Source organism: Ambystoma mexicanum, chromosome 3q, assembly GCF_040938575.1.
Source record: "Ambystoma mexicanum isolate Mex_15411 chromosome 3q, UKY_AmexF1_1, whole genome shotgun sequence".
NCBI classification, from domain to species: Eukaryota; Metazoa; Chordata; class Amphibia; order Caudata; family Ambystomatidae; genus Ambystoma; species Ambystoma mexicanum.
The window spans coordinates 551,303,924-551,320,837 of record NC_090926.1 but is presented as its reverse complement, the minus strand read 5'-3'; the positions used below and the strand labels follow the sequence as shown (position 1 = coordinate 551,320,837).

Below are 16,914 nucleotides of genomic sequence, written 5' to 3'. Positions count from 1 at the left end.
CGATGCACAAACGGTTGAGTCACGTTGCGCGACACACAGTACGTTGCTTTCAGAGAAGCGGCCTGTAGAGTGGAAGGACGAGACAGTGGGCTGGTGTAGGTAAGTGGTGTGGGCAGGCAGAATTAGTTGGGGAGTGGTTGTGAGGAAGAGGAGACCCGGTCGAAATGAAGAGGGAAAGGGAGGGAGGCTGAAGACTCACTTCAAGGGGTGTGGCCATCTCGGGCTGCCTTCCTCAACATTGGACTTTGGTTTGCCGTCTCCTGATCCCCCGACCTGTTTATCAGCGTTTTATTATGGATCATCTGGTTCTAATCACTTCCATGAAATTCTAGGGCCAGCTGGGTCAGTAAATTGTGTTTAATTACCATTTATAACAACATGCCTGTTATTTTTGTTTCTTGACTCTGCCCATCTGGATTATGCACACCACGTAATAGCCTTGCCCCCCAATTTGAAGGCACCTTCTAAGAAACAAATAGGGATTGGGGGAGGGGCACAGAGACCCAGCTACGGCTGGACGTGCTGGAACATGTTGTTCTTTGTCAGAGAACTGGCCTCTCTGGCCTACAGACAACATGTTTGAACTAGTTTTCCAAGGAAGTGCCATTGAATCTGACCAGTCACTGGCTTAATTCATGTGATGTGAAATGTGTTGTTCGAACTGAGGGCAATTTATTTGCATTATGATCTGCTGTGCAGAGTCTTCATGGATTCCAAAATGGTAGGGATAATATGTAGCTCAACTTTTTTTTAATCATACTGTGTTTTGAGCAAGGCTACATTTGTCAGAGAAGATGCCAGATTTTTATAGATAAAATACTAAGAAAATTGTTATGTCTTACCTATCCTGGTTCATTAGCTGTTTCCTAAGTATATGTGAGCCTGTGCCTGGAATGCTTGTATTATAGTGTTCCATCTAGAATGTTTTGGTGTGAGTGCCAAGGTTCTCCCTGTTGAGTTGGAAAATGAGCTGAACAGAGGGGGGACCGGTGGATGCTTCCCTCCCTTATGTTCTTATCCTGCCTGTAACTTATTGCCTGTGACTTATGTACCACGAACCCACTAAAGTCTCTTAACCCAACCTGGTCTCCTGGCTCATCATTGCAACCCCTCAACTTGCGTTGTAACACTGGCGACGAGGATTTTGGTGATTGAGGTGTACCTGGGGCTGAAAAGCAGCAAGAAAGGACAGAAAAGAAGCAAACTTGTGCCAGAAGGAATATGGTGCACAGGAAGTTGCCCACCAAAAAGGAGTGAGGAACCAGAAGCATCCACCGGCCCCCCCTCCCCACCCCCCGGACCGAAGGTGAGCGCTCCCCATGTCCTGCATGACTGATTAGTGAGGGACATTTATAGTGATTTTGGGGGGCAGCGCTGCTCACTTTCATTTGTTCTGCATCTGCCACAGCAATGGCTTATTAATATATGAAGGCATAGGCGCATTTTTAGTTTGGCGCTTCACAAGAAGTCAATGGCGTGTTATTGGCAGAGCAAGGGGTCGGGGAACAAAAGAGAGACTCTGCTTATCAGCAGTGCAAATGGCTCCAGCGAGAGAGCGCATAGAAGTAGCCAGGCATTTGACATCACGCCCACGTTCATAAGACTTTTACAAGCTGCGTTTGAACATGCTGTAAAAAGGAGTGGCTGCAAGTCATATTAACACTGAGTAGGAGTTAAAGGCGCAGCTGGATTGACTGTTCATTACCTTCAGCATTACTGGAACGTTACTGTAATAAAGCTCAGTCCAGGCAGCTTTAGGTTGTTTGATAAGTTTACTTCAGTTCTTATGTTACAGTTACAGGATTCAGACTTAAGCAATAAAGAGATAGAAAGACCAAGACCAAGACAGGACAGACCAGACACCGGCACCCATCACCCAGGGAGGGAAGGCTCAACTGACCCAGCGTAGAACTCTCATCATAGCATTCCCTCACTCATGCATCAACATTCCACAGGCACTCTGGTGACATCATAAATCACATGGCAAACCACATCAGACTAACCAAGCACATCACAACACATCTTCCCCCTTACCAAACACACTTGCAACAAAAGCGTCACAACACATCTCCCTCCTATCAGACATTTTCACAAAGGAACGACTCACATCTCATCCAAACCCAAGAGCAATGGAGGTTTCACATGACAAACCCACAACTATGCAATTCCAGAACTCCGCCTATCATTCTTAAACACCATCAATAACAGCACTAATCACCTCCCATCCACCCCTGCCACGGGCAGACTCTAGTCTCCCACACTAGACACAAACCAGCCCAGATCCAAGGCTATACCTAACTCACAATACCATAACCAACATAAAACAACTTTGGTCCTCCTGCTCGCCCCTGCCACAAGCGAGCCTTCAGGCTGCCACCCCGAAGCACATACTTTTCACCCCGACGCAATACCAGTCATCAGGATGACAACGAAATCACCATAGACAGATAAGAGGTTCAGTAAAATTCTACAGCTCACTGATTCACAACCAGCAACAGGCATGCCTGAGAAACACACAAGCACATATATATATATATTTATATAGGTGGACCAAGCCAATCAAGCAAACCTGACCATACCATGGTGTGAAGCTCCTCAAACAGCTTGGAGATGCTGGCCAGTCAACTCCAAGACCATCTACAAAACATATGGTTGACTCTAACACTGCTCTCAATGGCAGTACAATCCAGTCTCATAATCAAACCCTGACCAGATAAAATAGCCAGGGTCAACACATAACACATAAAGATAAACAAATCACCCTGAGATTCATCACCCCGAACAGCATCTTCAACTTTATCATAGTATGTACTGGAGGGCGTCCCCTACCAGCAACTCGCTTCACCTGACTTCTACAAGCTGTCCTTTAGGATAAGAATCATATTCTCCAAAGAGTGCACTACCGCCATAACAAAAGCACTAGACTACTGCTATAGCAAAGACACTAGACTTTACAGTACCATACACAATTGTGCAACTCTCACTAACCACTAATCAAAATCCCTGACAAGGCGCTACCCTCAGGAATCCTCTTACTTACACTTAAAACCTACCGAGGCGCTACCTCACTTTAGTTGCATCACAAAACGCAATCTCCCTGACCTAAACAGCGCTAACTAAAAACACTGGTAGAGTGCACTTCCAAGTGGCGCTACCACCCAACCAAACCCATATAAACAGTGAAACTTCCTACTGTTAATACCAGCGGAGGCGCTACCTCCCTAGTATCTAAAACCTCTAGTTAAAAAAAATTGAATGTTGCACCCACTCATTCTTTTATACTTCCATACGCTTTCTAGATAATATGCTAGTGACATGCCTTCACTTCCATACTTTCCCAGTTCATGGATATACATGACATTTGTACATCCTCAATTAACATCTTTTCTTTTAGCAATTATCAACACTATAGATTTGCAATTAGCGTACACACAATTTTTTTTTTTTTTTAAATATGTAACTTGCATTTCTGTATTATTCATACAGGAGAGTCTTATATATATACTCTTAAATCCTAACTCTTAAATAAACTCCGCGTTGCATTAGCACCTTGCATTGCCTTAAAATATGCAAACAAAACATACCAAAACGTTAAAGAAATTGATATGTCCACAAACCTGCAAATGCTTGAAACATGTTAGATCCCTAACACATTACATCTCTACACGCCAATCATACCAATCACCCAAACGACACTAATACATTTTACCCTCCTCTCACACTTGCCGCAAAATTTTTTTTTCATTTGCAGAACATAGAGGATCATAAACAACAGCATTGCATTATTTAAACAAGACAAATGTCCCACGATGCCTTCTTCACTTCACAGCCTTTAGAGATAGAAAAACCCAGCCGCAATATTAATTACTCCTTTAAGCTCATGCGCACTGCATAAATCCTCATCAAGGCGAATTCCTGGGACTTACTGGGTCACCGTCAGCAGCTACCAGACACACATAATGAGCAGAGCGGCCTGCATTATTCCATTGTCACAACGGTTATCGCCGCATTAATCCAAACTGGAGAGCTGCTTCAACCTCAAACAGAAACTCCGAATCCTTTACGGAACTCCGACTTCCGCATTACGCAGCGTGAAACATCACGTTGCGTGATCTAAGCAAGGTCCTTTCTTTAACCCTACGCACCTAGACCTGGTGCATCTTCAAAACGGTCTCTTTAGAACGTGGGGACGTGGCATTCTGATGTTTCGCCGATACCCCCATCTGGAACGTTACATCATAACATTTGAAATCACCACCGATGATGAAGGTACAATTGCACTGTCCCCTGAAATAACGGTCGTTCACTGGTGCCGCCTATGACAATGTCAAACACTCACTTCAGCCACAAATGTAAAACCTTTCCGCTTAGACTTTATATCACGCTTTCTTCAGTGCTCACTCCAGCTGCTCATTAAATGCTTCTATTGCGCTTTTAAACACCTTCTTCAGCTACACATGCAACTTGCTCCATTAATGTATTGAAGCATACCAACTTTGGCACGTCCCAACATGGCTTTTCAAACTTTTTCTCTGAATATGTTGGTGCTGCTAAACAGTTTTCGACCCTCTCCACCTTCTGCAGGCGATTTCTCTTCACACACTGCCACGACCGTCACTTTAAACACAATTCTGAGGCTGCACCTACATATACGACCCGAAACTTGCAGCTTTTCATAGTCCCATTCACAGATGACTCCAGCATCACTCGCTGGGCGCAGGGACTTCAGCTCCCATCGGTGGGACACTTGCAGGGTTGGCAGAGTAGCCTGCAGGCGGGGCCCGACCTTCCCGCTTAACATAGGCTAGTTTCTCTTCTGACACAACATACCCAATTTATAGAGGGCAGTAGAAACGACTGAAACTCCCAGGGGCACCCTTATTTAAAGGACTCTTTCCAGGTACACTTCCTTCTTGGGCTACCCCAGTCTCATGGGCCTCTTCCTGCTTCTCTCCCAAGGCGCAGCACTCCCAGGACATGGCCTATGCTGCTGCATTTATCCTTAATGGAACTTATGGCCCCTTCCTCCCGTGTCCACCCTGGGTGATGGGTTTGCTTACTTGGTTCATGGGGGCGGTGTCATCTGTTATCTTCTGGTCCTGATTCATCCTGCACCCCCCGCAGCAGGGCATATCAATCCTCAGCTTTTTCCTTAGTTTCCTTGGTTTCATCAGCTTCCTCTGCATGTGGTTCTTGATTTTAAGGAAATCCTCGTCGCCATTGTAATAAAGCTCAGTCCAGGCAGCTTTAGGTTGTTTGATAAGTTTACTTCAGTTCTTATGTTACAGTTACAGGATTCAGACTTAAGCAATAAGGAGATAGAAAGACCAAGACCAAGACAGGACAGACCAGACACCGGCACCCATCACCCAGGGAGGGAAGGCTCAACTGACCCAGCATAGAACTCTCATCATAGCATTCCCTGACTCATGCATCAACATTCCACAGGCACTCTGGTGACATCATAAATCACATGGCAAACCACATCAGACTAACCAAGCACATCACAACAGTTACATGTACTGCAATGACTGGAGGATGCATTTCAAGGCTATCAAAATGAAAGCGGCAGGCATTTATTTTCTATTAGCATTTCCATTTTGTCTGATCGGATCTTCAGGAAAGTGTTTCTGCCTTTCGATTTTCTTGGAAGTGTAATGTGCGAACTCAAAGGGCCTCATTACGACCCAGGCAGTAAGTTACCGCCTGGGCCGTGACTTTACCATCATGGCGTAAACTATGTTTACGCCATGGTGGTTGGCGGACTTACCGCCCTATTCCGAGGTTGGCGGGGCGGTAAGTCCCCAATCCCCATTTACCCTTCCCCATTCCCATTTTTGCCCCATAGGGCATAATGGGAGTGGGGAAGGTGTTAATTATGCCACCGTAAATTACGGTGGCGTAATTAACTCCATGGTCCCTTAGCGCCATGGATTTTAACACCTGCTAAAAGCAGGTGTTAAATCCGCCATGGCGCTAAGGGACCTCGTACTCAGGCGGTAAGGGTCGGCGCTGTTTACGCCGCCGTAAAACCCTTACCGCCTGAGTCGTAATGAGGCCCAAAATGTTTTGCCTTATGTACATTGCAATTTTTTTTGTGACATTGCCATTTTATTGAGCTGATATTTAAGAGTTGAAAGCAACATGCAATGTACCCATGCAACATTTCTTTATATTGTAAATGCAAAGGCCATCACATGCTGAAATGTTGTTTGGAAAATGAAAATGAAGGCAATGCATCACTTTGGGAATGTGATATATGAAAACATGGGTCACATTTTGCAGGCATTGTGGTGTAGTTTTTATGGTTTGTTATATGGCATTCTACAACATGCTTCTGGGAAAGGAGTTTCCTGTTTTTTGTGCCAATAGCGTTGGCAGGAGTGTTGATTTACAGTGGCCATGTGCTGTGGGTCTCTTTATTGGTGTGAATATAGATTGGTGTGTGCCAAACTGTAAGCATGAGTGTTACCCAAGGGTGGGCAATTGAATTATTTTTTGGAGCCATATGGTGGCTAGGTGCCAATAAGCAGTGTTTTATTATGGTGCCAATGTGTTTTGTTTGGCAAGTGTTTTAGTAATTGCATTGGACCTAAAGTTATGGTGCCAATGTTGGTTATTGGCAAGTTTTAATTGGAAATGGCTATGGCACCAATGTTTTAGCAGGTTTTAAGTGGTAATGGAATGGAATTAATGCAACCAAAATAAATGGCATGTAATAAAATGTATAGTGCAGTTTGCAGTAACTAACCCACAGCTACATATCAACAAAGACTCTGCAGGCATAACATTTTGAATTTTTATTGCAGCGCACCTAATTTTCGGATTATCAAAATTTGTTATGCTGAATTCGTCTTGTTGTTTTTGTGTGGATATTGTGAGTGCCATAGAACTACTGCATTTCTTTGATATGTTCACTTTGACAATGTTTTTATTAACCTAACAATTTTTCCACAGGTATATGTCAAAACTGAACTTTGCAAGCATGATTTTTGGGACTCGCTATGGTGGTGTAACTTAAAACGTTTTATATCCCCACATTTTTCAAGCTGAATTTGTTCATTAGTTTATTTAACAAACTGTGTAAGTTAGTAATAAGTCAGCTGTGTGATTGTGGTTGTGTGAACGTCTGTTTGCCAGTATGAGAGCATGGTTTGCTCATTGTCTAGTAATAGGTTAGTTCCTTGACCTTTAAGAATGCCTATGTTTAATATGCTTAGTTGTAGCGAGCATTCTCTTGTTCAGGTAGTGAACTTACATAGGTTCAAATGTTAATGTGCTCAGGGGTGAGCATTGGTGTTTCAAGGTTAGTAGCTAGGTTACAGACCTGGTTTTATGTTGGCACATTTTTGTGTCAATGTGTTAGTTAGTTAATGATTGATCATTTGGTTGGGTATCAACATTGGTGCTATTTGTCACCGTTAATGTGGTTGGTGCTCAGCAGGATGTTATGTGGAGGCAATTTGTGTCTCTAAATGATATGCATTAGGCAGATAGAGGGTATTAACCCTGTAGTTTCTTTCAAGAAGCTTTTGATGTTGGAGAATGTTGTAACAGGGTTAATGATATGATGTAGGTGGTCGGGTTTGTTTATTAGATTGTGGGCTGGTTCCCTGTAGCTGAGTTCCATAAATGGCCATTATGGTTCTGGCGAGTGTCTTGTAGTGGATTAGCTATTTTTAGCTATATCATGGAATTGGAAGGGAATAGCATATGACTATTAGTGGTTTGCTGGATGGGATATGGAAGGATAGTTTTCTTTAGATATATTGTCCATTTATAACTTTTCCTTCTGTTTCCTTCCTTCATTGTATTGTCATGTAAGGGGGGAGATGTGTTATGTCTTACCTATCCTGGTTCATTAGCTGTTTCCTAAGTATATGTGAGCCTGTGCCTGGAATGCTTGTATTATAGTGTTCCATCTAGAATTTTTTGGTGTGAGTGCCAAGGTCCTCCCTGTTGAGTTGGAAAATGAGCTGAACAGAGGGGGGACCGGTGGATGCTTCCCTCCCTTATGTACTTATCCTGCCTGTAACTTATTGCCTGTGACCTATGTACCACAAACCCACTAAAGTCTCTTAACCCAACCTGGTCTTCTGGCTCATCATTGCAACCCCTCAACTTGCGTTGTAACAAAAATCTACTCACTAAGTTGTTGCAGTGAGTTGGTAGAACCTAAACGTTTCGTTTGAATAATTATCTAAATTAATTAATCCCATCAGCAATGAAGGGTATTTTGGGCTTTCAAACGGATTATTTTATGTACCATAACAGTGACACCGAAGACAAATCAGTCCAAGATAATGGACAATTTTGATTGACGGTAATAACTTCAAGAATGATTGAAACCCCTATTTCTAGTCTTGTATGGCTTTAAGAATGTGTCTACACTAGAATATGTCCTTGAAACAGGAACCATTTGTCATCTTGTATTTTGCATTGGAATCATTCAGGGAAGTAGCCTTCAAGGTCCCCTGTTCCAAGATGTTTCATTTCCCACTAAAATGTGTTCTATTTCCTTTATTCTAGCCCACCACGACAACATGACATAAATCCTGAAAAGGTAAGTACATGTTCTTTACATATATATACATACACCATAAGCATAAACACAATTCACAACTGACCAGAAGGGGCGAATTCGACAATAACTGCTGCCAGTGTCCGGGATGTACATGTACACCTTTGTCATTTTTCTGACATTGTTTTATTTAGGGTGAGCAGTGCAAACTTTGCGAATGAAATATGGCAATCTGCTGATTATTTTCCTGTCTTACCATTCATAAAATTAAAAAGAACCTGCATAATTGTACAGGTTTCGGACATGTTGTAAAATACCACAGAAGTGTTAATGTGTGAATATTTATTGCTGCAGGGCTGACTCTGTCATTAATGTACTAATGGGTGGGGTAATTGGCAGGCTCATTCCTGGGTTCTGAAAGCAACATCGAAGATACTCTATGGTAAGCCCTCTATGGGCGTAGCCATTTGGGTGCTGGCCGTTTCTTTCTTAGTGCTTATGATGACAATATAGGAAACATCATACCAGTGCTGATAGGTCCCTGTGTTCAGCTGTCCGCGACCAACATGGCGCGCATAAAAGGACTGACACTTGAAAACATGGTCACTCCTTTGCACAGTAAAGGACTATTTCTGCTTAAAGGTGCACAGTGGAAACTGTTTATTTTTATTTTTACTGAGGCTCAATTATAGAGGCAAAGCCAATGAATAGGGTTGGTGCTTGTAAAGGCCCCATTTTTTAAGATATATGACATATGGTTGCATTATGATGCTTCACTGTGGCTCAATCCTGGGTTGCAGATTTGGAACAGAACCTTATACTGGCCTAGTTGGATTTCGAGGGGGGTACTCTACCTTGCTGCTCTTTTTCACCACTTAGCAAGCCCCACCCACCTGGTGCCTTCCTTCACCATCACTGTCTTGTGGCCAATGCTGGATTTGACTTTTATGGACTTCATTCACGGTGCGTCACTCTTTCTCAACTCTCATGCTGGACTTCCTTTGCATCTTGTACTCATGGTGGCCCTGAATCATGCTGTTCCAATCTTCATCTTGTATCCTGGCTTGCAACATTATGTGTTACTACCTACTTCTGCAGTTGTATTCGCTCTCCACTCTTTCTTCTCCACTCTTTTTGACTGCTTACTCTCTTTTCTCTCCTCCTTTCCCTTCTCCCTTTTCCTATCTCCTCCCCTGACTTTCTTCTATGCACTTACTCTATCAGAATTGTCCCTGGACCTAATATGATAGCAACCTCGTCTGTTCCCTCCACCCTCCCATTACTGTTTTTTTCCTCCCAACCACCCCTCCAGCACTATCTGAAATGTTGTCAGGCCTACTATGATAGTCACTTGTTTTGTTCCTCCCCTCCCTTTCTGCACCCCTCTCCCTCACCTTTTGTTTTTCTCCGGCTATACCAGAAATGTCGTCAGGCCTAGTACGGTAGTCGCCTGTCTGTTTCCATTTCCTTCCCACTCTCCCCCTCCCTTCCTTATCTATGTCTTAGCTCTTAGCTCCCAGGGGAGCACCGGAGACCCAAAGTGAAAGCCACAGCAGGCAGAAACACACGCGGTTATGTTTACATGCCGCGTTGTGTTTCTACCTGCAGCTGATTTCCCATTTAGGGCTCTCGGGCAATTTCCTTTTGCGCTGATATATTCTCCCGTTCGGATGTTCCTAATGACACTACGTTTATGACAACTCTTGTTGTGTTGTGTTCTGAAATGCTCTGGTTTCAATCGGGACATCCGCAATGAATATTTGAACATTTAGAAATGTGATGAGTGTTCTGCTCGATGTCATGATGAATTTGATTTCATAATAATTTAAGTTCAAGGATGAGAACCTTGCTGCTAAACTATCCTCCTTCCCAAACCATCAATATGTCATCTATAAATTGCTGCCAAATGATAATCATATCACTGTGCATTGGTAGGGCATGCGTTTCCTCCACCTGGCCCATAAATAAATTGACTAGTGTGACTTCGCACCCATTGCTACCCCGTCCATGTGTTTATGCAAATTATCATTGAATACAAACTATTTTTTTAGAGTCAAATCCAACATTTCTAGAAATATAACATTTTCACTGTAGTATGAAGCTGATTTACTGTTGTAACGGTAGCTAATATAGTTTTTGGCTAATTCATGGTTCTAGATGTAACATCTAAAGTAACTAATATATAGCTATCATTCCAGTACACATTACTTAATAGTTGTAAGAAATGCATGTAGGGGACCCAAGTGTTTTACCATAGGATTGAGATAGCAGTGAATCAAGTCTGATACAGGTTCAAGCTGCAAATTAATGTTGCTGACATTTGGCATCATCTGACTGTAAATTCATTAAGTATTTTTGGCAAAATATATATTGTGGGTATCATGGGGCCTTTAAGAATAGGATTTAGGAACTGTTTGCTTTAGACAATCCTTGCAACTTGATGTTATTAGCTATTTTATAAACTCTAAGATTACATTAAACTTTTCTGTTGGCCACATCTTTGAACATTTCGTTTTAGATTAGGGCATCCCTAGAGGGGCGAGAATCAATTAGATTAGTTTTTGGATCTTTAAGTTCTAGGACATTGGGAGCACTCAGAGACCACAATTTTGTTCAACCCATCCAGGCACAGTTTCATTTATTTTGTTGCAGTGGTTCCCTTTATACATTTTAGGCATTTCTCTCACCGTAAACATGACCATTCTGTTGTGGAAATAAAGAGGTGTCAAACCATATGCCCTGGAGTGACGTGTATATTTGCCTTGAGTTCCCCCACAGAACACAAAAAACAGAAGACAGGACTGACAATCCCATTAAAGAACAGATAGGTGAAGTCCGAAAGCCAAGATTCAGAGTGAAAACAAGAAATTCACAAGTAACGCTTGTGTCTGAACAGAAGGAGATTGCAAGACATGTTTCACACTGTAAATAAACTGGAGTGCAGGAGCACCCCAATCAGGAACAAATTGGAACAGGGGAAAAGGCCAGAAAAAGGCTTAGAGCAACAATGTGCAGGTTATTCACTAGAACACTGAGTTCTGGTGTCACAAGTCAAAGCAAGTAGTGGTTTACCCTGCTGCAAAGCTGCAGGATCTCAATACTGCACCTGCCAAATGTGGTCTTGGCATGGTTTGAGGTAAGGTAAGGCTACCCAAACTTAAATAAAAAATTCTTTAGGGATGCATTGTGCCTCGAACCAGTAGTGTTGTACAGTGTAAGGAACATAAGGGGCTGATGCAGTGCTCAGTGCTCTGAAATGCAGATGCTTCATGGTTTGCCAGAAGGAAGGACTGCAATGACCACACTAGACCATTTTGACATTGTATGATTAACTACAAGATTCTAGAATATCGCGAAAGACAATTCCAAAATGCATACTGGATGTTTGTTTCCTTCGTGCAGCACCCTGTGGTGGCAAGATGACAGAGGCGTTCACAGCCCTCGAAGGAGGGAAGTTGCACTATTTACAGTGCTGGTTGTAGAGGATGTCTGGTCAGTGAGCGTGATGTCTTTACAATTCTGTGCAAACGGAGGCTGATGGCTGACCACTGGTATAAGGGAAGTTGATAATACGCCCACTGGTGTGCTTACTGCTATGAGTAGTCTTTACAGAACTGGGTAGGCAGGTTTTCTGGAGAGAGAACTTTGATTTGATGACCCACACTGTTGGGGCCATGTGTGATAGGTGATATGTTTGTGCCTGTCTCTGCGGCTGCTGCTCTGGGTCTTCGCTCAATGCTACAAAGATCTGCATGGAGAGTCATCAGTCCAGGAAAGAGGGGGTGTCACAATGTTGACTGTCAACCAAAAACCGTTGGAGATTAGCAGGTGCTATCTTTAGAAGCTGCAGTTAACAGGATATAGGAAAAATCCAAAAGCACAACTGATCCCAAAGCTGCCATCATCAAAGCTGTCACGAGAGGCCTCAGAGGAAGAATGTGCTACATCTGGCAGCTGATCACAATGACTGCAGCAAAGGGTTGTGTGAAGCAGGCACATCAAAAAGAAAATCACCCACCTCAACCATTCTGAAAAGCCTTCTTGGTATCTCCATTGGGCCTGAAGATTAACATGCGGTACTAATTCTGAGAGCAGAAGTAAACGTGCAGCTGGATAAAGCCCGACCGTTGCGTGCCAGAATGGGAGAAAGTCCAAAGAACAGATATACAAGTGTGCATCCAAGCATTACACTGTGGGGGTCATTGTAGCAGCAAGCTGTTCTCTATTCGTACCTTAACTGTACACTCCAGGGAGGGTAATGTTTATTATGGCGTGCCATGAAAAAGCATGTGTAAAACTTTTAGGCATGCTTTTAACGCCCCACAGAATATTTTCATTCATGTGTATGGTGTAGAGGGTGCATGGAACAAAATTGCTATTTCTGCCACACTCATATTCTCTGTTACGCAAATGTGCACCCATTTACGCCAGCATGACATTTTTACTGAATCCTTCTGCATTTCATGTCAGCTAAAAACAATTGAATTCCACAGGAAACCATTGTTAACTCTGCCCATCATGCCAATCATGCATAAAGGGCAGACGGCAGTATGCAGATGACTGATATTGCACGTAAGGGACAGGGTGCATGTAAATACTAATGGAAAAAGCATCACGGTGCAATTCATGCTTTCAAATAAACTGACCCCCAATGGCATTTTCCAGGTATTTGGAAGCAGAGAAAGAGCACACAACTTAACTAACATTTCCCCCTGTGCATTTCTCCACCCGATTGCTTGCATGTAAGCCCCAATTTTGAATTTAGGGCTACCGCAGGCAGGTGGCAACCTGCTAGGAGGACCCGGAGTAGGACATTCCAAGGGAAAACCCCAGAACTCCTTGGGCAAACGTGACGTGACCAAACTAAACTAGAGGAGATCTGGGGGCAGATTACAGAAACTTTGCACTGGTGCAAGTGCAAAGTGTGCACGGTATTAGCACTAGGGCAAAGTTTGCCCTATTTTGAAAAACACTGGGACACATTGAAAAGCCATTGCACCTTGACAAGTGCAGTTTGGCATATTAAAAGCACCAGGGCTAAAATCGCCCTAGTGCCACAAAGTTACATTGTTGATGCATTTTTGCATCAGGGCAAAGTTTACCCTAGTCCTAATACCATCCCGTATAATCACTAGGGCAAACTTTGCTCTGGTGCAAAAATGTAGTGAAAATACATCTTTTTTGCACTAGGGCAGTTATTGTCCTTGTGCTTTTAATATGCAAATCTGCACTTGTCGAGGTCCAATGTTTTTTTTTTAATGTGTCCCAATGTTATAAAAACAGGGCACACTGTGCCCTAGTGCTAATACTGTGCAAACTTTGACCTTGCACCGGTACAAAGTTTCTGTAATCTGGCCCATGGACTGCATTCTCCATAATAACTTGTTTAAACAAACCAAAAACCGGAAGTTGATCCTATATTTCGCATACCCTATCAGGGAAGAGAAAAGGTAACAGGGGATTTAAAAATATCTGGCTAAAATCCTCTCCTCACCAAGAATGTGCGGGAAAAAGACCTCCACAAACTTCAATAATACTCAGCAGCACACATAGCAAAACAGACTTGTTGTATCCATTCTGTAAACCACAACAGTACAATAGGAATCCTCCTCCCAACAGCAAGGGTTTATTCTGCAAATCACATGCACTAGCTTTCCAGTGGATTGGGAATACCAACTCAAACTTCCACAGTAAGAGGGGAAAGATGTCCTCATGCATAATCACAATTGAAAATATGTCTTTCAGTCCAATCGAGGTTTCATATGCATGGATACTTGTAGAGGTGCATGTGAGTTTGTGTAGGGGCTTGTACTGTTGATATTGATATTTTATTTGTATCTTGCTCGTACACAAGGGTTTCAGAGTGCAAACAGGCAAGGGAGGGGAACAAGGGAGAACAAAAGCACCGATCTTACTAGGCCCAGTGACATTGAGAACGTGCAAGTGCATGGGAGAGGGAGATGGATAAGAAAAAGGGAGAGGGGGAGCGGTGGAAAGTGCTGAGAAAAAAATAAATAAGTAAAACATGAATAAATAAATACATAAATAACAAAAAGCAACAAACAGTGGCAGTGCTGCCAGCAAGTGGCAAGTGCTAGGAATAAGGCAACAGAAAGGGTGAGTCTGAATAAGTGCATAAAAAGAAAGGGGGGCCATAGGGTTACAGATACAGACCCCAGTGCAAGGGATTGCCCGGAGGCTGTGCGGTTGGGTGGCAGGGTGAGCAGGTACTTGGGCCCTAAAGACAGAGGGAGACCAGGTGCACGATGCCGAGACAAAACAGATCAACAGGCAGAGGAGGAGAGAAGGCAGAAGCAAAGAGGAAGGTCTTGAGGGGCTTCCGGCACTGGAGATGGTTCTCCCCAAGTTACAGAGTGGCAGGGAGGCTGTTCCAGAGGGAGGACCCAGCCGTAGATAGAGAACTACCCCCAGCTCATTTCTTAGAAAAACAACTGACCGTGAGGGAGACCTCTCTGCAGCCATGACATTTACAGATGCTGCAGCATCCAGTAGCACTTTTACCTTACATTTCAGACGAGATCTCCTGGGTTTTGTTGATGTCTACTATATTAAGGCGGTATATCCTTCATCTCCATCAACAGCTTCTTTTACGGGATGAATTGTTGCTTACTTTATACACTTTGCTAAATTGGCATGCTTTGCATTGGTGCCCACTGGATTTACTGCTCACAGACCTGCACACCTTCTCATAGTAGTTCAGTTCCCAACAGGCTCAGCATTTCCTTCCTTTGACTGTACAATGGCATTCAAGGGGCGGCACCTCCGGCAGAATTCACATTTTTCTGCCATCTTTGTTGAAGTTCTTTCAGCTTCTTTGAGAAAAATGCATTTGAGCTGATGAGGTCCATTTTGCCTTTTGTTCTTGTTGAAACTCCGAGCTGGCTAGGGCAGCTTCAATGTGGTACACCCTCGTGTGAGGGTTTGGCAGATCTCTCCATCTCCAGCATTTAATTTAAGGGCATGCCAGACTCAAGTAGAAATAGCCATCCCACTGATCTGTAACCTTGAATGATTTGGACTCTGCCCTCTTTATCAGATTTCTGCATGGTGCCTTTGCTAGCTATCTTTCATGCACGTGTGAACATATCAATGGACAACTAGTGTGAACAATGTCCAATAGGCTTGAGATCTCTGCAAGAGTGGGGCCTGCTGCCCATGCTGTCCCCTGTCTTGCTGTAAGTGCTGCATTCATCCAATCAGTATTGAATGTTTTAGCTTTTGACCTTGGAAGCGGGTGGGGAAAGACTGCGCAATCCAATGCTAATGTCATGAATACACTTGTGACAGAATTCCTTCCATGAGGGTGTGTTATGCTGAGCTTTTGTGATTTTTGCTATGCAAAATTATGCTGGTTTTGTCAGAGAGTGGGCTTTGCTAATCAGGCCCCACTTTCCAATGCCCAATGCTGAAAAGTATGTTAAACACGTGTACCTTTTCTGGACCAGCAGCTTCAAGCTGATTTGGCAACGTAACAGTTACACAGTAACATCCCAATATTTCCAATAGCCATGGGAGCTTTTAACAGGGGAACCCATCCTTCAAACTATATATATAACTGTGTATGCCCATGACCCGGTGGCAGAACCTTGGTTAAATGTAAATTTAAAACTATATTTAGTTTGATATAGTGACCTATGAGGAAATAGAATGATAACTGCCAACAACCCATTTGATGTACATGTGTTATCATATGACTTTCTCTTACACCTGATGCTGTCAAAGCCCTATGTGTATTGCTGTCAGAGGCTGTGCCCATTCTCTTTGTTGTCTGCTGGAAAGGCATGACACCTTCCGAGGAAAACAGGACATAACCTCAGAGGGTAGGGTTGCAGCTGATAATTCAAGGGGATATCTGCAACACAATGGGGAAGTCACACCAGGAGGATAACTGCTGGAGTAGTTTTGATCTCAGGAAGACAGAAGACGGGGAGAATAATCTAGCTGTAGAAGGGATCTGAACACTGGAAGAAGGGTCAACCACATTGAAAATACATAGGTCACACTTCCTTCCTGTGCGCCCCATATCTTCCTGCTGATAAGGCACTCTGGGAGCTGACATCGCGAGGAAAACACCTTGTTACAGTAGCAAGGATTGGCCCCTTACAGAAGTCTTGGAATGGACCAATCCACGGTGGCAAAATGGATATACAAGGTGCTGAGACCCCCCCTTAATGGAATAATCTTTGAATTCTCTGGAGGAATCATCTCTGAATCATTTTAATACCCATCTTAAAGAGACATTCAATGGTAAACACCCACTGTACCCAGCCATTGGGATGAAGATAAGACCCTCTCCCTACTCACTTCAGTGGAACATTTGTAGTGGCATGCTGCAGGTAAACCTAACTACTTCACTGGTACCCTGGCCTCTG

The 16,914-nt window shown here is 43.3% G+C and overlaps 1 protein-coding gene across 2 annotated transcripts in view; it reads left to right on the top strand.

Annotated features, from left to right (window-relative positions):
• LCP2 (lymphocyte cytosolic protein 2) overlaps positions 1-16,914 on the top strand; it is a 1,016,893-nt gene that overhangs the window by 621,897 nt on the left and 378,082 nt on the right. For both annotated transcript variants that reach the window (XM_069654319.1, XM_069654320.1), the window contains one exon: positions 8,530-8,563. In XM_069654319.1, the coding sequence (XP_069510420.1) occupies positions 8,530-8,563 (34 nt within the window). The remainder of the gene's footprint in view (positions 1-8,529; positions 8,564-16,914) is intronic.